General features: G+C 42.0%; 3 protein-coding genes across 5 annotated transcripts; 2 read left to right on the forward strand and 1 right to left on the reverse strand.

Annotated features, from left to right (window-relative positions):
• The first annotated feature begins 224 nt into the window (after nt 1-224).
• zgc:113184 (uncharacterized protein LOC553745 homolog) lies at nt 225-3,203 on the forward strand. The gene is made up of 5 exons (XM_043252412.1): nt 225-764; nt 1,410-1,521; nt 1,610-1,747; nt 1,946-2,133; nt 2,837-3,203. Exons 2-5 carry the CDS (start codon nt 1,410-1,412, stop codon nt 3,008-3,010), a joined length of 612 nt encoding a protein of 203 aa, XP_043108347.1. The 5' UTR covers nt 225-764; the 3' UTR covers nt 3,011-3,203.
• Nucleotides 3,204-4,165: 962 nt separating this feature from the next.
• Nucleotides 4,166-15,671, reverse strand: nab2 (NGFI-A binding protein 2 (EGR1 binding protein 2)). Of its 3 annotated transcripts, XR_006252099.1 has the most exons (8): nt 15,059-15,671; nt 12,073-12,981; nt 10,438-10,571; nt 9,404-9,467; nt 8,591-8,699; nt 8,096-8,281; nt 5,433-5,685; nt 4,166-5,024 (listed from the first exon to the last, which is right to left on the reverse strand). XR_006252099.1 is itself a non-coding variant. In XM_043252410.1 (7 exons), exons 2-7 carry the CDS (start codon nt 12,967-12,969, stop codon nt 4,945-4,947), a joined length of 1,470 nt encoding a protein of 489 aa, XP_043108345.1. In that variant the 5' UTR covers nt 12,970-12,981; nt 15,059-15,669; the 3' UTR covers nt 4,166-4,944. The 3 variants fall into 3 exon arrangements, 2 of the variants coding, with proteins under 2 accessions (XP_043108345.1, XP_043108346.1); XM_043252410.1 differs by lacking the exon at nt 5,433-5,685 and having other exon boundaries at nt 15,059-15,669; XM_043252411.1 differs by lacking the exons at nt 5,433-5,685; nt 8,096-8,281.
• Nucleotides 15,672-16,855: 1,184 nt separating this feature from the next.
• Nucleotides 16,856-23,257, forward strand: dnajc14 (DnaJ (Hsp40) homolog, subfamily C, member 14). The gene is made up of 8 exons (XM_043252338.1): nt 16,856-17,215; nt 17,880-19,150; nt 19,350-19,448; nt 19,525-19,631; nt 19,880-19,999; nt 20,088-20,248; nt 20,338-20,440; nt 20,887-23,257. The coding sequence occupies exons 2-8, from the start codon at nt 18,092-18,094 to the stop codon at nt 21,188-21,190; spliced, it is 1,953 nt and encodes a 650-aa protein (XP_043108273.1). The 5' UTR covers nt 16,856-17,215; nt 17,880-18,091; the 3' UTR covers nt 21,191-23,257.
• The last annotated feature ends 1,200 nt before the right edge of the window (nt 23,258-24,457 follow it).

Below are 24,457 nucleotides of genomic sequence, written 5' to 3' on the forward strand. Positions count from 1 at the left end.
ATACACGCTATACTCATAGTCACACAATACCGATGTTAATAATAATAGGAATTATAATTATGTACAAAAATAATTGTCTTTTTTTCTCATTTTAGAATTTTAGAAAGGGGTGAATTGTGCTCGTCTTTATAAAATGTTTTGCAGGACACTGTTCTGTAGCTGTATGACAACCAGTAGTGAATACGAAAGCATAAATAAATATTAAATATTTGATTTATTGGCCATTTGATTGAACTGTATGTCTAAAAGGCTCGATATGATTCATATCTGAATGTAACTTTATATATAAAATCACAACAACATAGTCCACCACTGATCCATATGATCCAATATGTGTAGAATATTATTATTAACATTATATTCATTTGAATGTAATTCAGTTTTTCCTGGGAGACGCAAAAATGTACAGTAGGCTATGTGAAACAAAGTTAGGTCTGCTGGAATATTAATTTGTGATAAAATCATATTAAGTTAAATTATATCACAAGCAGTACACACCATACCCTCCCGAGAAAAACAGCCTATGGCATGTTTTGAAGCTGGTTTACGTGATAAAAGCTGTATTTCTGTGCTGGGTCGCTTTAAAAAAGACCCGGGAGGAGGTTCCTGTTCGAGTTCCTGTTTTTGATTTCCTGACATACTTTTTTTTTTGCTTGTTTTGGTTTTTTTTTCCTCCGGAGATCACACACGGCATCATCAACAAAGTCGGTAGAAATAAAACACATCTTCGCTCGTGTCTGCTTGATCTCGGAGGATTGGATACAGTAAGCATGTATATTATATAGTCTATAAGTGCTTCCTCTTTAGGCTTTCATTCTGCGGTCACCTCAGCGCTCCGTGGAAACCTACGGCGATCACAGAAGATGAATGTTTCTAGCAGAAAATGCCGCTATTATAGCGATATTGAATTGCTATGCCTGTATCTTATTCTCGAACATCTAGTGGTGAAACAAAGGCTACTGTGTAACTTGTGGTTTCGGTCGACACCTGTGGTTTAAGTGTTGTTTTGGAGGAAAACACTGCGCGACAGATTCTATTGTGCACTTTGTAGAAACACAGCAGGGGAGAAAAGACAATAAAAGTTGCCCTCAAGTTGTCAAATCAAGTGGGTAACCGTTCAGAGGTTATTTTACAACCACCCCGACCTCTCCTATATTTCCTGAGGGTAAAATAAACACAAACGGTTACGTGACATCTGTACGTTTAAGCTGTATTTTCTTTCTAAAGGAGGCTTTTTGTTTAAAAGGTTGCATTGAATCAGTTTACCGCACTAATGAATAAAATGCGCTTTTTCCTGCTAATAACTTCTTTTCAGTGGCTTTCTGTGCGCTTGAATAGAAGTCTTCAATTCTGCAAGCTCTTTGAAGTAGGTTTTATTGGTCATTTACTCCACTGATAACCTCTCTTAGATGGAGGAGGCGTATGCGGCGCTGTACCAGGAGTTTGTCCGTCTCCAGTCGCTCTGCTTAAAACAAGCAGCAATAATACAGCATCTCTCCGACACTCTACAACGGCAACAAGGTCAGAGGACTCTTGCATACAAACCGCCGATAATAACGTTCACTATTGCACACGCTACGATGAGCCATATATTAATGCTGGCTTTCAGGTTTGGTCAGGACTCCGACTGTAAACTTTGAAAAGCCGTGTCAGTTCCCAGAGGAAAGGTCAGGACACCGACCCCATCCCGCAGAACCCAGAGAACCGCTAAGAGATCCCAATGGACCACACATACTGGGCTTTCAAAGTATAGTACTCCCCGAGGCCTTTACACCAAGGATAATAACTATAACCATCCAGTTAGTAGTAGTTGTTCTTGGTGTGAATAGGTCTTATCATTTTTCCATTCAAAATCAGACTTTCTCACTTTTGTCTGCAATTCTGAATCATTCGACCTCAAGCAGCGAACTTTACGATTTCTTCTGTGCGTGTGTTTGTTTTCCAGCTGGTAACGATCTCGGTCATATCGATACGGGACTAGACAAACTGCGTCTGAACCTGGATGTGCCGGATCAGAAGCAGGACAGCCACGATAAAGCGGCTTTTCACGATCCGGCGGAAAACAGTGCCTGGGATGACCTGAGGAGAGTTGAACAACATTATTATGCGAACCAGACTTCACAAAGACTGCGGGTTCGTATCAGACACACACACACACACACACAGACAGACAGACACAAACACACACACACACACACTCACACACACAGACAGACAGACACACACACAGACAGACACACACACACACACACACACACAGACACACACACACACACACACACACACACACACACACAGACAGACAGACACACACTCTCACACACACAGACAGCCACAAACACACACACACACACTCTCACACTCACACACACACACACAGACACACTACACACACAGACACACTATCACACAGACACTCTCACACACACGCATGCACGGAAAACACACACGCACAAACACAAACGCACACACAGTCACACACACAAACACATACACAGACACACACACACACACACACACACAGACAGACACACACACACACACACACACACACACACACAGACACACACTCTCACACAGACACACACACAGACACTCTCACACACACGCATGCACGGAAAACACACACGCACAAACACATACACAGACACACACGCACACACACACACAGACAGACAGACACACACACACACACACACAGACGCACGCACACACAGACACACACAGACACACAGAGCTCCCAACTTGAACGTTTTTTTAGCGCTTGTGATCACACCTCCTGCACATTTAACAACAGCGTAAGCGAACTCGTGTGCGATGCGTCTGTGTCCCACAGAGGCCCTGGTCCTCCTCGTTTCTGGACAGCGAGCTGGTCAGTCACGCCGGAGGGCTGTTCATGTCTGGAGTCACGCTGCAGTCGCAGGTGTGTGAGTTCTGTCACGCTGTGTTTCCTGGACACACCAGCACCCGCGGAGAGTTCCTGCGTCACCTCACCACACACATGACCTGAAGGAAAGCGATGCTGCCAACCGCATTCGTCAAAGGATGGAGATGAGATGATCACGGCGATGATGTCAATAATCGTTCCTTTGATCCTCAAGCTATTAGAGCTTTGAGTCAGCGATGATCTAGATTTTTATTTAATTAAAATGTAAGGCACGCAAAATAGTAGTGCAATATGATAAAGTTATGCATGCACAAGTGTTTGTTGTTTCATTGCATCATGTTCATCAGCTTGATCTTCTAGTTATTTGGTTCCATCACAAAAAGTATCTAAGCATATATATACATATATATCATTATTTTTACCCAAATGCTGAGTTTTCACTAACGTAACGAACAAGATATGAGTATATTATAGTATAGTTGTTCTCAATTCAACACCTGAATGAGATCAACAGCTAATTTGTTAAGTTCCTGGATGTTCCTCGTAACGAGCTGATCTCATCCAGGTGTGTTAATTAAGGGAGACGCGCCCAGGACAGGAATCCAGAACCACTGGTACAGTATATACACTATACGGTATAGAGAATCAATGGATCAGGGACATGATGGCCAGATCTCTTTAGTCTGGTTTATATCCTACTGAATGTAACTGTGGCAACCTCTCTAGTACACAGTACTTACAGTAGATCCGTTTGAACACACTCAAACCTATATGATTTGTTTTTGTGTCAAAGTGGTCCAAAAATGCCTTTCATATCATATGCAAAAGCATCTTTCAAAATATCCTCCTTTTGTGTTCCACAGAACAAAGAAATATAAGAGTCCCACTGTTTTTGAACGACACAAGCGTATTACTAAAATGAAATCAGTTTATTCGATTAATCGATTTGCCACCGGTGGCCAACTGAAACAATAGCTGCTTTTTCCTGAACACTTCCCCATCTGTGAGACTGACGACGACGATGATGATGATGATGGTGGTTAGTAGGGCAAGTGAATCACAGACATCATCTGTCTTGGTTTGTTGAGATGAGACGAGGGTGAGTGTGGGTGGTGGATCCGTGTGTCAGAAATGAGACGGAAACATCAAAATTGTCCATACATTTTCATGTATAATACCGTAAGTACCTCAAGACAAAAGCAACGGAGGCATAAGAGTCGTTGTGGTAGTACACAAAGTTTCTATTCTCACGCTGTTAGCAAAATAAAAGTAACAATCTAGAGAAACAATACAATATAATTTATTGAGAAATTAAAAAATAAATAATCTGTCATTAAAGAGGCCACAGATCTATTTTTAACATGAGCGCTGTAATGCTGTTCTCATTAGCCATTCAACCTTGAAACGTTCATTCGATTCGTTTGAATCATTTGAATCATTTACATTTTGTAACCCAAGAAAACTCATCTGTGCATTTTAGAGTTGCTGTATTCATGTTTACTGCATCGGTGCGTTGCTAGTGTAAGGGTTTCTTAATATAGTCGATTTCAGGATTTCACATGTTAATATAATCCAAAACCTGTAAACGTATTTCGCTCGCTGTACATAATAAAGTGGATTAAATAAACACGTTCCTCCCAAACCTTTCTTAGAACTCCATCTAAACAAGAAACTGAGAAAATGGAATGAAAAGTAAACCCAAAGTCTCCCAGCTCCGCTTAGAACGAGAAGCAGGTCATCTGACCGAATAAATTAAGGTTTAGGTAACACAGATTCGTTCTAGAATTAGCTCGACACAAAATTAGCACCATTGAAGCTTTTCACTGACATTTTAACCCGACAGAGAACACGGAATGTATTTGTAACACGACGTTGCTTCAAATTTCGTTCGCAAAGATACAATAACTTTCCACAAACGCCCTTAAATGCTCTAAAAGAACACGGCAAGGTGCAGACAAGTCTTCAAAGCTTCACAGACCATAGCGAACCGAACACCGCGGCTGCATTTAGACATGACATCCAACCTGAGTTCAACATGGAGACTTCCAGAATGTCAGTTACGGATCGTCTTTGGTGTTTGCTGGACTGCTGCTTCTGTTACTTGATCCTCTCCTCTCTGACACCTTCTCCTCCATCTCTATGGGAATATAAACAAAGTTCATGGATTTAAAATGTGAGGATTTAAGAGCGTCTGTGTCAGGAACACAATATGGTACAGTATCAGATATCTATTGTTTATTTTCCTGACTCTTCCAGCTTAAAAATGACAAATTTGGAGGAATGTAGCCTTCTTTCTCTTGCTCAGCAATGGACCCTGTGCAGTGAATGGGTGCCACAACCCTCCAGTCCGTCCGTTAATGTCTTGTAAACCGAAAAGCTGAATGTTTGTAAGAAACACATTTTTCGTAAAAGTAATTTCATCTAAAAACAGTAGAGGCATATGGAGAGATCAAGCACCGTTTATAAGTGAAAACCGTCCTAAATAAATAAATTGGTGGACTTCGATGTGAAAAAGAGCATGGACGAGTTATACCCGGATACTTACGGATTATGGACTCCCATTTTAACCAGGAGGAGATGTTTAAAGTCGAAACGTCCTAACAAGGGATTTGTTTGAACTTTTCACTTCACAACCCATTACCGATGGATTGGACTGCAGTGTAGAGTAGATTATTGTCATGTTTTTATCAGCTGTTTGGACTCCTGGCGGCACCCATTCACTGCAAAGGATCCAACGCCGTGTTCCTATAAAGAAACGTTCCTCTGCATACCGGATGGCTCGAAGGAGAACTGTTCCACTAAACACAGTTATCAAGAGGGAGAATCAGCATTCGCATCATTGGGTTTCCCGCTGCGTTTCTACTCGATGCCAACGTCACAATTCCCACACTTCGGGAGGACATTAATGATGCAACAAAACATAACGTTAAAAACTCGTATTATCATGCCAAGGCAGAAGAATGCTGAGGAGTGACTGTGAGACTGACAGCGCAATGAAATGAGGAACTGGCATTTTCGCTTGGAAGAGAGACGACACAAAAACAAGAAAATACAAAGAGAGACTGATTAAAGCTCATTTTTGGCCATTTCTGCTGAACTGAAACACTACCGTTTGCTCATTAAGATAGAGATAGAGAGAGAGAGCGGCTGCATCCTTTCACTGCCCACATGGTTTATTTTTACTCTGTCTCTCTGAGTCAAAGCGACGCCCTTCTCACTCCCTCCTACTCATTCACCCCCTCTTTCTCTCCATCCATCCATCCGCCCTCCTCTCACACATTTTCATAAGCTTTGACGTCAGACAGGGAAGGGGGGCTCCAATTTATCGCCCACACAGCACTTCCTGTGGCCCCCACCACCCATACGCGTTTTCTCATTTCTCTTTTATTCTGCGGTCCCCAATGACGACGTCTGACTGAGATGTTTTCCTCTGAAAGAGCTTCTCCAATCTGACGGTCTCTGATTCATTCCATCCTTAAAAGACTAGCTAGATTAGCTAACCAGACAAACGAAATGATTCGCTTTTTCACTGTTTTTATATATTAGACACTCCGAGGCGCTAGGAACCCACAGCCTTTTTGGAGGGAAATTTTGTCATTGTTTATTCACCCTCAGGTTGTTTCAGATGTAACATCGTGAGGATAAATTAGGATAGAATTGAACCGTCCCGTTCTTAAGAGAATAAAGGCACGCATGCTTTGTTCTTTAGAGAGGCTGAACATGAAAAATACACAGGAGGTTTCTTTACTGTATCTAAACTCATACAATGTCATAATTCTGAAACCCAAGAAGTTCACACCAAGCACGATAACGCTAAAGATAACGATATTAGCATCTACACTGGCGAACGATATCGTCCGTTTTTTCTCAGCACACACGCATCTGCCGCTTTTAAAATTCTCGAGTTCACGAGAACAAGACCGATTCTGATTGTTTGTATGTGTTTCTATCGAAAAACCGTTCTGAAAAGGATTCCAATGACATTGTTTCTCTGTGCCTGTATCGTTAGTGTTGTGGTGTGGACTATTCATTAATATTAAAAACTATATCTCTATCTTTATCTTTATCGTGCTTGGTGTGAACGGGCCTTAACGCACACTTATGCCCCTAAAATTTTTTAAATCAATTTAACTCTGCCAAGTAATGACTTAAAAACATAAATAGCCAAGCTTGTTACCAGGTCTGACGTAACATTTTGGTAACACTTTATTTTAAGTTGTCATAATACAGAGTAACAGTAGGGACTTAATAGTATATAAAATATACTTTATCATGCAAGTAAGTAAAGCCTGTAATGACAGTTAATTATTTCGACGTGAGCGACTGTTATACATGTTACAGACTGAGTCTGTTACACTTAAGTACAATCTTTACACACTTTATTTTAAGTAGCTTATGTCTGTGTACTTGAATTTTTGTAAATACGTTGTAAACAGTCTGCAACACATACGTGACGATCTTTTGCACAAGTATCTGTGTAACAAACTCGGTCTGTAACAAGTGTGTTACAGTAGAAGCCTGTAACATCTACATAATTACAAACTATTCCATACGTAGTTACATGGTAGGTACGTTTTGTGTAAGTACAATGACTAGTACTTACTAGGTAATTACTCTGTATTATGAACACCTTAAAATAAAATGTTACTGCATTTTGTACTGCATGTAACTAAGCAGCAAAAATAAACACTTATAATACAAAAAATAAATAGTTTATGTAAAGGTGACGTTGTTACAGTGTAATTATTAATTAAGTACCTGTATGCAATTAGGTTACGGTTTGACTTACTTGGGTGTAATTATGCATAATTTATTGTTATTATAATAGTATGTACATGTAACATGTAACAAGAACACCTTCAAATAAAATGTTTCCCAAAAAAAAGTTACACTTTACGTAAAGGTGCCGTTGTTACAGTGTAATTACAGAAATAAGTGCAGCGTAATATTAAATTCTCGGGGTTGTAGTTTAGTTCAGTGTTAGTTGCATGTAATTATGCATCGTTTCCTGCCACAGTAACCATAGTAAGCGCATGTAACGTGTAACTAAGTCACCTTAAAATAAAACGTCCTCGTGTTGATTGAAAAAATCTGAAGGTAAGTCTGACCCTAAGTTTACAAAATGGAAGACAATCCGAACTCTGTCTTGTTCCCTGTTTGTGGTAGGTGCGTGAGAAGTGTGCGTGTTATAAAGCATCTAGTATTCACCTGAAATTTGTCTCTTTTCTGACCCTAGGCTGACTTTGCTCGCGTTGTCACGTGACACCATTCTAGCCAATCTGAGGCCCTCATCCATGAGCGTTTGCTGCATGAGCTGGCGGCTCCAGTTGATGAGGCCAGCAGTGTCGGTGAGGGGGTGAGGGGATGAGGAGGGGTGCAACTGAGGGCTGATATCTATCAAGACACACAGAATTAGACAAACATGCCTCTCAATCACGGTTTCTTTCAGCAATGATGTTTTTCCCTGGCACGAGTATGAATGGACACAGTTTTGTTTCGTTCTTTTTCGTCATCTCACTTTAATCACTTTTTTTTTTAGGCGTGAGGTGACACTTCGTGACCATTATGACATTTGCAATAAATGCGACACAGAATGTGGGACAATGATGGTTTGAGGTTACATGCCCAAGATTTACTCACATACGCTGGACATTCGTAAATATATTAGTTTAAAACAAAAGCAATGAAAATGAGGAATCTTACCTTGTGTTAAACTATCCAGACTTTCTCCAGAGAGGCTGTTGTCATCCGCTGTAGATCTGTTGTCACTGTTGATTACTGGATCCTTACACAGTCTGTCAGAATCTGTGACCTGAAACAAGCAGTACTTCATTTATAATAGTACTACAGAAGGAGTTCGCCACTTGACAGCCAAAACTGTAAAACATGACAGTGATTTTAATGATAAAAAAACTGTGATAATGCTACGGTAAAAAACTGTAAAATTTACAGGTAAAACCCGTGCATTGCATTTCAAATTTAGTTCGAATTTGATGTTTGATTGCAGTTGTATTTAGGGTTTGTGTTGTTAAATGTAATGCTGTTGAATTAACGTATATGCATATTTCAGTTTTAATGAGTCTTACCATGTTTACCGTGTTTAGTGCTTCTGCTATGTTCATATTTAAAAGCTGCTTGTGATGGGACAAAACTGATTTCAGTACTTAGATTGGTATATTAACGTTACATCAGTTAATGAAATTACGGAAATTATGTAACATAAACGCGAAAATGATTTTGCCGTAGTTTTTATGATTTAATTCCATCAACCACAGCTGCCAGTTTTTTTTACCGTAAATTTCACAGTTTTGGTTTTTTTTTGTAGTTGTATCACTTTGCATCTTCATTTTAATCCAACAACCTGTTCATTTTCTTGTCTTTTTGCGCCTATATAGTCAAGGCACTATTAATAAAGTGTAAACTGCATCTGCCCAAATTTCACCTGAGCATATTTCATAAAGTCCTGCATATGATTTATACAGATGTAAACATAGATACATATCTTGATGTACTTACATCAAGCTTGAGTCTCTTCTGAGCAGAACAGTCAACAGAGGCAGTGCAATCATCTGAGTATGTCCTAAGACGACAATACAACAAACCCAGCTCAAATAAGTTTAACTATAAATGAAAGTGTCACAGTATTGAAGGATAAATATAGAAAACGACACACAAGAGGCGACAAGGCTATAGCCTTCACACAGGTATTTCTAAAAGGATTCAATTGCAGTGCAATTCAAAAGTGTTTCTCCATGAGTTTAAGATTATAGTATAGGATTTATGACATTTTCTTATAAATGTAGGTCACAGTAAAGGTCACACAAACGAGATCCTTTAATAAATTCTTCTCTACACAAGCTGTATGATGAATGTCTGACATCTTTCTCAGACAGCCTCACACCACCCAAAGGTTCAAACGTGCACTGATAGTTTTTGATTATATCCTTTTAACCGGTCAACGAGCGAGTGTCTCTACATGGACATGCCAGGTTTCTTCAGGATTGGCCAGTGCTCTGGTCACCTGAGCATGCCTTTGTCTGACACGCCCATTTTTGGGCCAAACAATTACGAAACAAGCCGTTTCTTCAGATTTCGTCACCTGTAGGTGGCGCTGTCTCCGTACCGCTCAAAACACATTTCATTGTCTTATTACGGCACTGAGAAACTTGCATTGTTTCGGGTGTGCTTGTGACTTATTACATAAGAAGCGCCTGACTCATGAAAACCCCTTTGAAGATGATATGAGCCAAGTTTGATGAAGATTGAAATAAAATTCTTGGAGGAGTTCGAAAACAACGGCATTTTGAGCCAAATTGATTTTCAGTGAATGACTGCTATAAAGGTTGTCTTGATTAGCATTGCTTGAAATAACGGTTTGTTGAATGGCTAATTAAACAGTAAGTCCAGAGAAACTGACAATTATGTAGCGGTCTCTCAATTTTATCTGCTGCATGAGCCGTGTACGCGTGCCTGTAAATATCTTACCGGTCCAAAGTACCAACCCCATCTGGATGCAAAGTCTGAAACAATTAAGGAAAGTAGTTCCTGACCTGTTATGTTTAAACGTTGACGTGTAGGCACATTCTCTCGCCACTTGCCGCGCTAAAGAGAAGAGTTCGACTCTACGTAACAACAGAGCGTTGTCACGGATGCAGAACTGAGCCGCCGCCTCGTTGATGAGCATCTGAAAGTGGAAATCAATCAAATCAAACCGGATCACCTACACTCTGTGAAAGTCAAAGTCTCTACGAACTCCTGCAATGCTTATGGTAGCCTTGATATTTACAAACCGGTATTTTAAAGTTACGGTACGGTATCAAATATCGCTGTGAAATGTAGGAGCTGCGGATAGTTCTGTAAAGTTCAACACTTCAAAACATGCAAAGACTTAAGGGGTTAATAAAATGAACTGGAGGAATTGCTGGATTCATCTGATCCGGTGCTGTTTTTTAAAGGTTCAGAAATGGGCTGTATTTAAAAGACTGTTTTCCTGTGCAAAAGTCATCACTTCAGTGCTGTGGGTGGTTGCCATGCAAAGCAGCTGCTTAACTTTACGGTGTTTTGCCGTTGCTAGAGTGTTGGGTCGTTGCTTTGGGATGGATTGTCCCATTTAGAAAAAAATTGGGTAACACTTTATTTTGATGGTCTCTTTCTGTTGCCAATAAGGAACTTTGCACTAATATGTCGACAGACTCTCAGTAGAATATTATCACACTCTCTGATTAATATGTGCTAACTCTTTATAGTGATGTCTCCCAACAGATGTTATACTCACTATAAATAACTAATACTCTAATACTACTAATACTCTACTAACACTCCAGTGAGAGTTAGTATACTGTATATGTAGGTGCAACGCTACTTATAGTCAACAGAATGTATTAAAGGGACTGGTTAGGTATGTTTTGAAGCTGGTTTAAGCTGGTCCTGAGTTTAATCAGTTCAGGACCAGCTAAGAACCAGCTTAAACCAGCTCATGACCAACGCATGGCTTAAATCAGCTCAAACTACTAAGGTTTATAATATTCTTCATATTCCGTGTACTGGTCATTCAATACATTTTATGGGCATTTTTACCTTTAAAAAGCATTTTTTTGGTGTGTCCATTGTTTTTTTTGAACACTGATATTTGAAATGGGACGTGATGCTCTGAATGTAAAATTAAAGAGTCGGTGTAAATAAGTGAGTCACTGTGACTGAACCGAATCATTTAAAAACGGTTGATTCATTCAGAAACGATTCGCTGTCACGTTGCTCAGAGATGCAAAATAATGCTGCGGTTGTGTTTGGAATTATTTTCTGGAAATACCTGTCTCTCAATCAACATCTTGTTTAATGAACTGTTGTAAAAAATCTAAATCATGCTAATTTTTGGAGAAAACCAGCATGCCTTGTGTGAAATTAATTAACTAGGCTATATGAAATACTATAAAAATAGTAGTGTTTTGAATGGTCTTTGCAAAATGCTTGATTCACACATTACTAAATCAAAAATGACTATATTATGGCAGACGATATATATCTTGCTAACTAGCATATGCTGCATTTTTCAAAAGGGCTGTATACTGTAATTCTCTACAGCGGATTCGTTTGGTTTGGATTCAGCAATTTCATTGTAGACATACAAAGTCAATAATTTAGTTGCGTGTCTATTACATCTGCGCAGGTTGTCCTCTTTAACGAACCTCATGATGGGTGAGCTGTTTCCCTTCCCTCCTCTTGGAGTCAAAGCGGCCGTAGATCAGGCTGTACTTGCGAATCTCTTCCTCTTTGCTCCTGTCCTGAGGCTCCAGGTTGAAAATGTGTCCCACCGTCTTGGCCATTTTCTTATTGAGCCTCAAAAGCGTCTTCACCTCGGTTTGGTCAGCTTGCGGCATGGTTCTCAGCAGCCTATCGACGCTCTCCTCCACGGCTTTGATGGTCTCCGGGTCCAGCTGACCCCCGGGCCACGGAGAGGTCATAGTGGAGGAGGACGAAGAAGACGTCGGCGTCGGAGGACCGAGGAGACGCGAGTGGCAAGCGAAAGGCAGAGGGGTAATGGGCTGATCTTCATCTAACTCGACGGCTCCGTACATCTCCGGACTGAGCCAGTGGGGGTCCATGGGGGACAGTTTTTCTCGGTACAGATGGTCAGGAGGTACAGGAGAAGCCTGCGAGCACGGGCTCTTCGGACTGTTATCCCTGAGCGGCGTGAGGCAAGATCCCACTTCCTCTCTTTCTCCCGGAGAGCCCGGCTGACCGTTGCTTAAACACTTTCTGCCCCCAGCGCCCCCCGAGCCTGCGGAGTCGATCCGAAGGAGAGGGATCCCACAAGGGGCCACGTTGGCGGCCAGAGGCTGGTTGAACAGCGCCGGGTTTGCGGCCCAGTCGCGCAGAGCCTTCTGCAGACGCCGCACATGCAGGGGTTTGGTGGCCATGCCGACCAGGGCCATGATCTCCAGGAACTCGTCTTCGCCCGCCTCGCACAGCTGCTGGACGTCATCGCCGCCCTGCTGGATGAAGGTGTCGTAGTACATCAGCAGGTTGGCCCTTTGTAAAACTCGGTAGAGCTGGAGCTCGCCCAGCGTCCGCGGAAGAGACATCCCGATGCGCGGCTACGACGAGACAAAGCGTGTCGTTAGTATCACACGCGGTATATAAAGACGGCGCGCAGTAGTTTAGTTGAACTAAAATTAAATATTTATATGACCCTGAACCACGAAAGCAGTCGTGAGGAACTAAATTAGTAGCAAGAGTCAAAAACACATTGCATGCCGCAAAATGATTGATTTTTAAAAAAAATAATTAGGATGTCAAGTAAAGATCGCGTTACATAAAGATAGTTTGTACGTAAAAATATCAAAACTTCGCTTCTGATTAGCGACATGCAAAGCTAAGGACATAATTTGGAACATTTTAAAGACGATTTTCTTATTATACAGATTTTGTTTGCACCCTCAGATTTCAAATAGTTGCATCTCGGCCAAACCATACATTAAAGAAAAGCTTATTTATTCAGAAAAAAAAAAAAACGGACTTTCCCTTATGACTGGTTTTGTGGTCCAGGGTCACACACACACACGTATGTTTTAAAAATGTCTTTGCAAAAACAGTTTCTTAGTCATGTTTCTTAAGTTATCATGTTTTATTGTGCTTTAATGTGTTTTTGGTTGTTTTCTAACCCGGCTGCGGTTTGACTGAGATTAATTGGAGTGCGAGAGTATATGTATTCAGGGCATTTGAAAAAAAACAACAACAACATTTTGTGCGCCGTTGGCTCTATTTTAGTTAAATACCCAATAATATTCATGAATGCAGTTTTGAAGATGATCGTTTACCTCACTTCTGCAGAGGTCTGCTTAGCAGCAATAAAAAGCGATTCTATTCATAATAAATGACAGTAGTTTCTGAACAGATTTAAAAGAAGTGCTCCGTGAACAAGCTTAATTAAAAATGTCCGTTTAGTGCAAACGGTGCTGATGATCATCAAAGCTGTCCTAAAACCTAAAACGCATTCTTGTCTACTTTGATTAACCTTTTTGACTCGAATATCGCCTACTGTATATACAGCCCTGTATCTCCTCACACTACGATTCTTTTTTCTTTTGTGGTTTTATGAACATTAAATCTGAAAGTACCAGACACCCTCATCTCAAAACCTATTTCCACTCTTGTGAAAGTTTTTTAAGCGAGTAATAAATGCCATACGAGTACGGGATAAAGCACAGTGGCCAGTCCACCTGGATGCCAGGGTCGAAAAAAATCAGAAAATGGGAGAAATATCGACTTGAAGCGAAGAAAGAGTGGAAGTTTAGTTAACGTGAGGGTCCACCACCGACAACAATATCGCCATTTACTCGTGAACTGTACTAAACGCTAAGATCTCTGTGCACTTCCTAAGGAATACGCCGCTTGAATCCAGAACATCTCCAAGGCGGCTTCACACAGAACGTCCAGTGGTCTTGAAAAAAGAAAGAACTTGTAAATCGTGGCTCGAGACCCTGCCTTCTTTTCCATTCGTCATGTCTCTGCAGTCGGAAACCATTGTTCAGTGTCTCGTGTTAAAAACACATTTCAGTGAACCATGGTGGGTGTGTGTGTGTGTGTGTGTGTGTGATAGAGAGAGTGGGAACATTTGAATAAATAATCCGAACAACCTTGAAAGTACCGTTTGTAAATAATCTATGTTAAAGTTTCTTCACGGACCCCTTAAGAAATAAAAACCTTTATTTCATGGCACTGCCGCTAAGACACTTTTTAAAGCCAGGTTGAGATTTCCTCCACCTGCAGGGAAACACCAAGCCTCTTAATCTGCAATATTGGTGTTTACTCATCCTTCCCTTTCTTCTCTCTTCTCTCTCTCTCTCTCTCTCTCTTTTAAAAATAATCGCCGACATGTGAAAGTCCCTCTTTTAGCTACACCTCTGATGAAAACACAGCATCTAAAAATCTAAAAGTTTCAAGTAGCCCATGCACAAAAAAAGAGACAACAAAGCTGCATCAAATTAGGTAAAAACTCATAAGTAGGTAAATTGCATGCCATGTATAATCCACATGTCACAGTAGCTGTACAATGTTTTATCTTGCATTTAATTTCTAGCTCGTGAGTTGGACGTACCACGCAGTGGTGTTTTTTCTGATCATTTCTAGTGAAGACTGCAGGCGAGCGGTCGGTGATCGCGCGCTACTCACCTCGAGAGGTTTCAGGACAGAATCCAGGACGGGATCCGGCAGACCGCTTGAGCTCCCGGCGACCGAGTCAAACTTTCCCTTCTGTTAAAAACCCCCGTGTCTCTGCGCCTCCGACGCCCGGTTTATTTTTGTTCTCTGTGCTTGTTAGACCTTGTTCTACAGATGTGCGCCTGGACTGAAATGTTCTTGAAACTCTGTGCTTCTGCTGCGCTGGCAGTGGCGGTGAGTTAATGACGCTCCTTTCGCTGCCCGTGTGGGCGCGAGAAACGCGTGGGCGGACTGCGGCACGCCATCTGACCGAATAAGAGCCTTCCTCTCCGGTCTGAGCGCGGGGGGAAGCGCCGCTCGCGGAGGGGCGTGGAGGGACGGGGAATTCTGTCACCGTTTGAGCTCAGGGTCTGCACGGGGGGGAAAGCCGGCCGTTTAGATGCTGAACAGCGTGGCGGATTCGGTGCACGGACGGACGGGAGTGAAGTCGGCGTTCGCGTGGAAGAGCGCCGGAGATCACCGGGTCTGTGGGCGGTGATCGGGCTCGGTGACGCGGCGCGAGCAGCGGGATTCCCCGGCGCCTCAGACGCTGAGTGGCTGCTGCTCGTTTAAAGCGCTCTGTGTGTGTGTGTGTGTGTGTGTGTGTGTGTGTGTGTGTGTGTTTTAAAGACTGCATCACCATTTTTTCACACACACCATCCTTTTCATACGGCGTGTTAATTATGCACGCATTATGTATTCATTTGCAATGGAACTTTACAGAATACATACGAATACAACGCTTTTATTTCTAGGCAAAGAAACTGTTAGCCAGACAAATTAAGCCCGGCCTCCATTTCTTGATCCTTTTAACGTCACCATAAATTGCCAGTCAAACATGCCTTCTCTATTATTATATTATAAATTAGAATAATATAACATATCAGTGTATATATATATATATATATATATATATATATATATATATATATATATATATATATATATATAGTGTATTATATTAGATTGTGTACTATATTTATATAATAAAATATATCTTGTATGTTGGGTTTGTACATTTGTTTTTTAATTGCACAAATAAAACTAACCAATTAAATTCTTCAGTCAGTTTCATGTTAAGACCACTTAGTAAAAGTCAGGCCAGTCACTGAGACAACAATGCCCCCTTGAGGAACAAAACACGAATTCTATCTATCTATCTATCTATCTATCTATCTATCTATCTATCTATCTATCTATCTATCTATCTATCTATCTATCTATCTATCTATCTATCTATCTATCTATCTATCTTTTTAATATTATCAATGTGTGTGTGTGTGTGTGTGTGTGTATGAGAATTTCTTACTTTGACTTTTTGTCTTGTTATCTAAAAATTAGATAACAAGTCAAAATTAAAAGATGTAAAATAATCTGCCAGTGTGATGATCAAAATGAAAAAAAGCGGACTCCTAGGTTTATATTATATTAAGTGATCACATCTGGCCATCTTTGGCCATTGAGCGATTTATAAAAGGTTAAAAGTACTTATAAATCAATCCTAAATACAAATGAAAGCGTTTAATGTAATGATATAACCGTACTTTTAATTACAATTTTTTGAACAACAAAAATGTAAGTTTGTTTTGTTTTTTATTCAACCTATAGTAGTTTTAAGCAGTGTTTTGGTAGCTTAGTATGCTACACAATCTGCTATTTTCGAAAACACATTTAAAAAAAAATAGCTAAATACGGTGGTTTTTGAAGTAAACGTTGCTAAATTGCCCGCCCGGTCAACAGAAGGCAGGAAAGGGTTACTTAAACGGAAATGACGTTTCAGCGCTTGCGCCGTACTCGGAAGTGAACGAGAATGAAGAGAGAAGGACAGTGAAAGCAGCTAAAGATAGTCGAGAAGACAGGCTGAGCTGCTTCAAACTCATCCTCCGCCCGAGATCAACTTCCCTGCGGGTACGCCGAGGTTTCAGAGGAGCGTCGCCGCGGCGCTCGCCGGGGCTGCGCTTCTGTTAGCATGCCCGCTAAAGCAAAACAGCACCGTGCAGGAAGAGACCAAACAAATGTAAAGAGCGTTAAACAGTAAGGTTTACGGCAACAAGCGCGGTCTGTAAAACCCCAGCGGGCGGCGTTTGAGGAGCAACGGGGCTCACGCACTTCGTCGGGACCGAGTGCTCGGTAAGTTACAGACATGTGATGTCTGCGTGTTTACATCTGCTGCTTCCCTCAGGGGCGCGATGTGCTTTTATTGCTCAAGGAAAGCTCGGTGGCAGCTGACAATGTTAGGAGATGGTCGCTGTGGGGTTGACATGGAGGTCAGGTAACTTGCTGACACTAAAGTGAAAGGTCTTTTGATGGGAGTCACTCCTTAAGTCACATCTTTAGCTAAACTCTTTAAACAATTATGTGGCGATTTCACAAACTGTTAAACGCGGTGTTTGTTTGTAGAATAGGTTTAGTGTTTGTATTTGTACCAAAAATCACAAATCTGAATAGAGAAGGCAGTGCAGCCACTCAATTATATTTGTATGATACTACACTATTAATGCTTCTTATAACATTATAATGTTTCTCATGTGATGTTCTCGACACAGTGGTGCAGTAAACTATTTAAAATTGTGCAGCAATTTTTTTGAGTATAGAGTAAAAATATACTATATCTAGCGTATAGCCTTTCTTCAGGAATATCAGCTTAATTCTACTTCGATATAATTAGAAAGTAACTGCTTGGATGGTAGGTATTTTTTGAAAAAGTCTGTTATTAAAAATACTATAACTTATTTGATGTATGTTGGTTGGGTGCGTGAAAAGCTATTTTAGTGTTTCTTCTTCTCGTTCGCAGGGGTTCATAATGCCACCGTGATATGGAAATGTCTCTTATCGCCTGCCATGCTGGACTTGAAGACCCCTTATTGTGTTTCTTCTGTAAACATGAGACCGTTGTTAAAAACAGAGCACGCGTGTGTAAGTTTGCTGCCGCCCTGAAGCTCACGATGGATCTCCTCGGGACTGTTTTAAGCGCGAGGGAGTGACCCTTTTGGATATTCGAGCGATATGGAAGAAGACATGGCTGTAGGATGGGATGCGGTGGAGCCGCCCGTCGTTTCTCTGGCCAGTCCGTGTTACGGAAATGACAGCAGTGTGGTCTCGTCTCAAGACTCTGAGCACGAGGCGCTCGACGATTTTGACTGTGAATTCCCGGATGAAGACTTTGATTTGGAAGTAGACGAGAACGAAGAGCAAAATGCCAAAACGGACGATCCGAACGACGACGAGCCGGAGAAGAGCGAAAGGGGCGGGAAAACTGAGTTGGAGAGCGAGTTAAGAGGCGACGGGGAGTCTAAATCCCGCGGTGCCGGTAGGAAGGGAAAGCCCAAAAAGAGCGGATCGGGGCAGGGGCTTTGCGATCAAACCCCTTCGTGGGCATCTTCCATGTCTCATAAATCCTTCCTTGCGTCCTCGGGGCCCAGCAGACACAAGCAGGTGAAGCGACGAAACCACCATCTGCACAATCACAGCCGCGTACGAAGGAAAAACGGGACGCAGCTAGTTATGGTGTGCCGGGACTTCCTGGCAGATTTCGTCAGCCCCTGGTGCATTTCCTGCATCCATATGGTCGTGGAGCTCATCATCTCTCTGACCCATCGCTGTGGGGTTGCTGTCGAATCCTCTGCACTTGCACTATATGACTTTGGCGCGCACATGCTTTCCAAAGTCACGGACGTCCCGGGCATGACGCAGGATCTGAGGCGAGTCCTGGACTGGAGCCGGTGTTCGGGGTTGGCTGTGATGGAGAGCATGGGCAGGTCCGCTCGATGGGCCCGACGCGCTCTGCTTTCTTGCTGGAGAGTCGTCTGCGCTGCGCTGGGCGCTGGCTCTCGGATGCTGAGGTGCATCGTGGGAAGGCTGGCCGGAGAGAGAGGCAGGAAATGGTGGCTTGCGCTTCAGAGCAGCCGGGTTTGGAGGAAAGTGTCAGATCTGAGCACGAGGGTTCACGGGTGTTTCTTTAAAAAAGGCGTCGTGGATGAAAGCTCGAACCCAGAGTCTCCCGGCAGGGGGGCAGACAAGTGGCAACCTGGGGAAGAGCTGCAGAGACTGCTGGCGCTGGCCAAGGTATTGTTCATGTGTTAATAGAAAAGTTATTTGAAATCAGAAGGATATTTTGATGATTATATTTGATTGAGCAAAACTTCTGTCTATCTTTCTATATACATACATACAACAAACATACAGTATGTTGCTCAGTGGATACTGCAATTGTATAAAGATGGGTAACGAATCTTTCTAAACTTATCAACTCTCGCTCCGGTAGATCCCTGAAGAGGAGCTGGACCCGTTTAATGTCCTGGGAGTGGATATACATGCCACTGAATCAGAGCTCAAGAGAGCTTACAGACAGCTGGCAGTGCAGGTGAGACGCCTTTAAACGTGGGAGGAGTCGTGGATCGTATTGGTTTGTCCAGGTTTAATGTGTTGTTCGTGTGCAGGTTCATCCAGACAAAAACAAGCACCCGGGTGCTGGTGAGGCCTTCAAGGTGTTAAGAGCGGCGTGGGACATCGTCAGCAACCCAGAGACTCGGCGAGAATATGAACTGTGAGTGCTGCTAGATAAGAACAAGCAATGAACTTAAAGGTTTCATCAAGAAAATGGCGTCAATGAATCACTTTTACCTGCGCTTTCTTATTCTAATGCCAAAAATGGCCTTGTGCTGTGCTAAAAGTCTTTTACCTGGAGTTCCCAGTCAAAAAAAAAATGACCGGCCTTTTATAAATAACTAAATAATAAAAATCTCTTCTTCTATAAGGCTTGAGCGATTTTGCATTTGGGTTGTGTGTCTGCAGGAAGCGCATGGCAGCTACGGAGCTTTCAAAGTCCATGAACGAGTTTCTGACCAAACTCCAGGATGACCTGAAAGAAGCCATGAACACAATGATGTGCACTAAATGTGAGGGCAAGCACAAGTGCGTATTGCAGATCGTCGTTTCAGTCTTGTCATTTCATGCAGATCTTGTTTGCACGTTGTTCATCCGAGCGTGGCCTCTTCTCCAGACGCTTCGAGATGGACCGCGAGCCTGCCGAGGCCCGATTCTGTGCTGAATGTAGTAAGTGGCACAGCGCCGAGGAGGGAGACCTGTGGGCTGAATCCAGTATGCTGGGGCTGCGCATCACGTACTTCGCCTTCATGGATGGCAAAGTGTTTGACATCACTGGTAGTTCACGCGCTTTCCCGCTCTCGGGTCATTGCTGTGTTCATCTGCATACGTTCGTATCGTTGAGACGCGTCTCTATGTTCTCACAGAGTGGGCAGGCTGTCAGCGTATAAGCATCTCTCCAGACACGCATCGCGTGCCATATCACATCTCTTTCGGCTCTAAAGGTAGCAGCGGAACCAGCCGCCACAGGTAACCACTGGTTAACTTTCTCAGAAGAGCAACCAGGTCCTACACAGAGCCCAAAACCAATTTTAAGTATCCCGACTTTTGCAAAAAAAAATTCAACTTGGAATCACCACATTTTTTTTTAGTTGAGTCAACTTAAAATGTTTAGTAACTTAATGTTAATTTAAGTGACAACTAAACACAATAGACATAAAAAGAAAATCATTGAATCAGTGAATGTGTTTCTCGTGAATAAAATATGTATTATAATATAAGTGTTGCATGTTGCCTACATTCATAGTATTTATTCATTCTTTTTTTGTCATTGATGTACAAAACAATGGCTAATGGGGTCTGTGTTTGGGCTGAAAATAAATTAATATATACGTGTATGTATTTATGATAGTACTGTACTGTGCACGGCTAACTGTCTTCTGGTGCTCGTCTCCTAATTAAACCGTGTCCTCCAGATCTCCCCCAGATCACGCGGCAGGCGGTGGCTCCCCCGCAGACCTGCAGGACTTCTTCAACCGCTTCTTCCAGGCTGGAGCTCCCAGTGACATGTCTGCCAACGGAGGCTTCTTCCCAACAGGAAACCCGCCGCCTCATTCCTCCGGAGCAGCTGCAGGACCTTCAACAATGTTTTCAGGATCTTCTCCTCAAACAGGGTTCTTTAGCCCGGGAGCCCAACGAGGCGAGCCCAGCGAACACTGGACCGATGGAGGAAAGCCGGCGCGTCGGCGCAAGAAAGTTCGCAAGCCGTCCCAGCGCTGAGCGATGCCACGCGGCGCGGAGCTGGAGCGCTGTCTGTTGCCATGTTTTGACGTGATATTGGCCGACCAGTGCAGCACAACGAGGACAAACCCTTTTGGCCTCTGTTGAGCATTTGTGTTGGTTGCTTTGAAGCTTCCCGATGCAGAATGAAATGGCAACATCCAATCGCGTAGAGCGGCAAGTAAAGATGGATGCAGGAAGATCTTTGCCGTTTCGCATTTGAAGTCCTTTTTTTGTTTTTATCTTTTTTTTTGACACGGATTAACCTACATTCAATTGAAATGACTTTCTTTCACGAAGCAGAAGGACTCGTGAGTCATGAGTAGATTTTCTGGTGAATCTGAAGAATAGTTGAACCCAACGTTAAAATTGTCACTATTTACTCACCCGCATGTTGTTCCAAACATATACGCCTTTTAATTTTTGCTTATCGCAGCTTTTTGTTTCATTGCGCCGGAAGTATAGAAAATATCCCAACATCATGTGACTTCGAGTCTTCTGAAGACATCAACCAAAGACCCAAATTTAGCAATTCACTCGTTATGTTCTTCTCCAACTTAGCTGCTTAATTCACCAGAGGTTTGATGTGATGGATACATGATAACCAATGGTGTTTCGTATTCTGAGCTTCAGTGGAGAGGAGCTTTATCAGCGGAGAAAACGTTTTTTTCGAGATTGATAGATGCGGTTGCTATAAACCGCGTGCGATACTTCAATTTTACCACAAGGGGGAAACAATAAAAACAGCGGCAGAGTTTGAAACGACATGAGGGTAATATTGGCATTTTTATTTTTGGGTGAAGTTAAAAAAAAAAAGTGTCTGATTTGTCAGGCTCGAAATGGTGAACCTGATGGAAAATCTTCACAATGTGGCTGAATGTTTTGTAACGCGTAAGGATTAATGTAGAAGTCGCACACAGACCTCAGGGATGACTCTTTCTTCATCTGCTACTAATAAAACGGGAAAAAGACGTAGCTGAAATTTCCAGAAATTCCTGGGATTGTCGTATTAGAGTTTATGCAAACCGGAGGAAGCGTACCAGTTACTCTTAATAAAACCAGAATTTTTCTTCCAATGTTTAAATCGCCTGATTGGGAGATAATTACTTCAAATAGATACAAACGTTCTATTGTACAAAAAAAATACGCAATATGGCTTCCACAAATTCATCATCAACGAAAGAATCCAGAGGGACTTTCACGTCGAACGCTCTAGCTTCTCACCGGCGCTCTTGATTGAGTCGCTTTATGTTTTTGTTCATGTAGGGGATCTCGAGATCCGGAAGAGCCTCGGATGTGCGTGAGGGAAAGGAACGAGTCGCACGAATGTAATCGCGTGTCGATCTTTTATGCCTAGATGCAGAAGACTAAAAATTTGATTGGTTTGATGTGAAAATCCCAGAGCCTCTCTTTAAGAGGACGTCCTCTTTTCAATTCTGACCACTTTTGTAACACTCAGGAATCATTTTAAAAGAAAGTTGGTTCATCCAAACCTAATGCTTTTTGGCTCACGACATCGCTCATTTGTTCCCTTTATTTTACAGTAGACCCCGTGTAATTCAAGACATCTTAAACTCTACCAAGACGCGTGCGTGTGTTCGGTTTTAACGTGTTCTCAGAGATGCTCTCCAGAACTTCCTGTTCAGTTTGACTTAAATCTCCTGATTAAAAGCGCTTCTTTAACTACAGAAATTCCAGGAATGAAAACATTAAAATCAAGTTTTGCTGATTGTCAGTGATCTTCCCCCCTGACTCTACCTGAAGTGCTTTCAGATGGAAGAAGCAGAAAGATTTACGTGAGTTTTAACGTGGTTACTCGATCAACTCTGCATGGAAACGTCCTCGGAGGCTGAAAGCGACTGGCCACGCTGTCTATAGTTGACCCAAACTCTATTACATCATCGCTGTTGAATCTTTAGGGCAAACTTGAGTTTTGTAAACGTTTACCTTAAGTCCGATTTTCAGATTAATCCTACGCCGTTTCGTTCTTTACAGCAGAATGGCAAGTGTTATTTAATTTCTGTTTACAGCTGATAATAGAAATAAAACGGGCAGTTTATAATTGCACTAAACTTCCTCCTGATGTTTCGGTGTTGCTGACCTTTTGAACGAAATAACTGATCGCTTTAAACTGGTGTCTGAACGTCAAGAAAAATGCTCATTTGTTGCTTTTATTGTTTGACGAATGCATTTGTAAACCCTCTTCTATGTGTGACGATACTCCATTCGCTATTTCAAGACAACGTGATGGGTATTGTATTCGTTACATTCACTGTACTTGAGGTGCTGCATCGAAACAAATGTGTTTAGGTATTACATGAAGGTGAATCCCAGAGCGGCGTGTCGTAGAGAGCGGTCTAAACGTGCACTCGGTCGCTCCAGACTCAGACAATCATTATAACGGTGATCATGTGCAGGACACTCTTTCCGTGATTTGGTGTGTTGTTGCTTCTCACCCCAACACTCCTATATTAAAGCTGATTTCAACATGACTTCTGACTTCAACATGTACAGGTGTGACATATCAACTCCAGTACGAAGTAAATGCTGCTCTAGAAATGTTTACTTATATATTTTGTCCCGATTGAGATCTCAAAAGGTACCTTCTTAATGGTAACATTTATTGGTTTTTGCCAAAGTTAGCTTATAGTTGATGAAAGCCATATGATTTATTGCTATACTATTGTGTATATATATATATATATATATATATATATATATATATATATATGATGCTGCCTTGTCCATGGTAGCTCATGGATTAATGAAGGTAAATGTAAGACTATTTAAGACAAACTAAAGAACATTTAAGGAGCACATTACGCTAATGCTCTCAAAATGTCCTTCCAACAGTTTTCCATGACTTCATTTAAAAGTCAAAAACGATTAAAGACTGCTCCCGACCATAAGGATTTGGAAATAACCTGTACCTTCTGATCGCATGCATTGCGAGTGATGTTCTCTCCTCGGGGTACAAAGAAAAGAAAAGTACATTTTAGCGAAATAAGTGCCAATGCAAGAAAGAAATAGAGTGGTTTTCACGCCCCACAGACTTTTTCTGTTCATTTTCCATGTCAAGTAAATGGATGTTAGGAGTGGAAAACGAGAAAATGAAGGCCAAAGAGCTAAAGACGGAGAGCTTTTTAAGGCCTCAGTTTGTGGAAAGGCGACAGACATAGAACAGACGAAATGTTCGTGGCGGACTAACGTGTGATTATCCCAGCTAGAGGTCAGATATTGTAGGACAGCGAAAGCATTTATCTATCT

The sequence above is a fragment of the Puntigrus tetrazona genome, chromosome 11 (genome assembly GCF_018831695.1).
Source record: "Puntigrus tetrazona isolate hp1 chromosome 11, ASM1883169v1, whole genome shotgun sequence".
In the NCBI taxonomy this organism is placed as follows: Eukaryota; Metazoa; Chordata; class Actinopteri; order Cypriniformes; family Cyprinidae; genus Puntigrus; species Puntigrus tetrazona.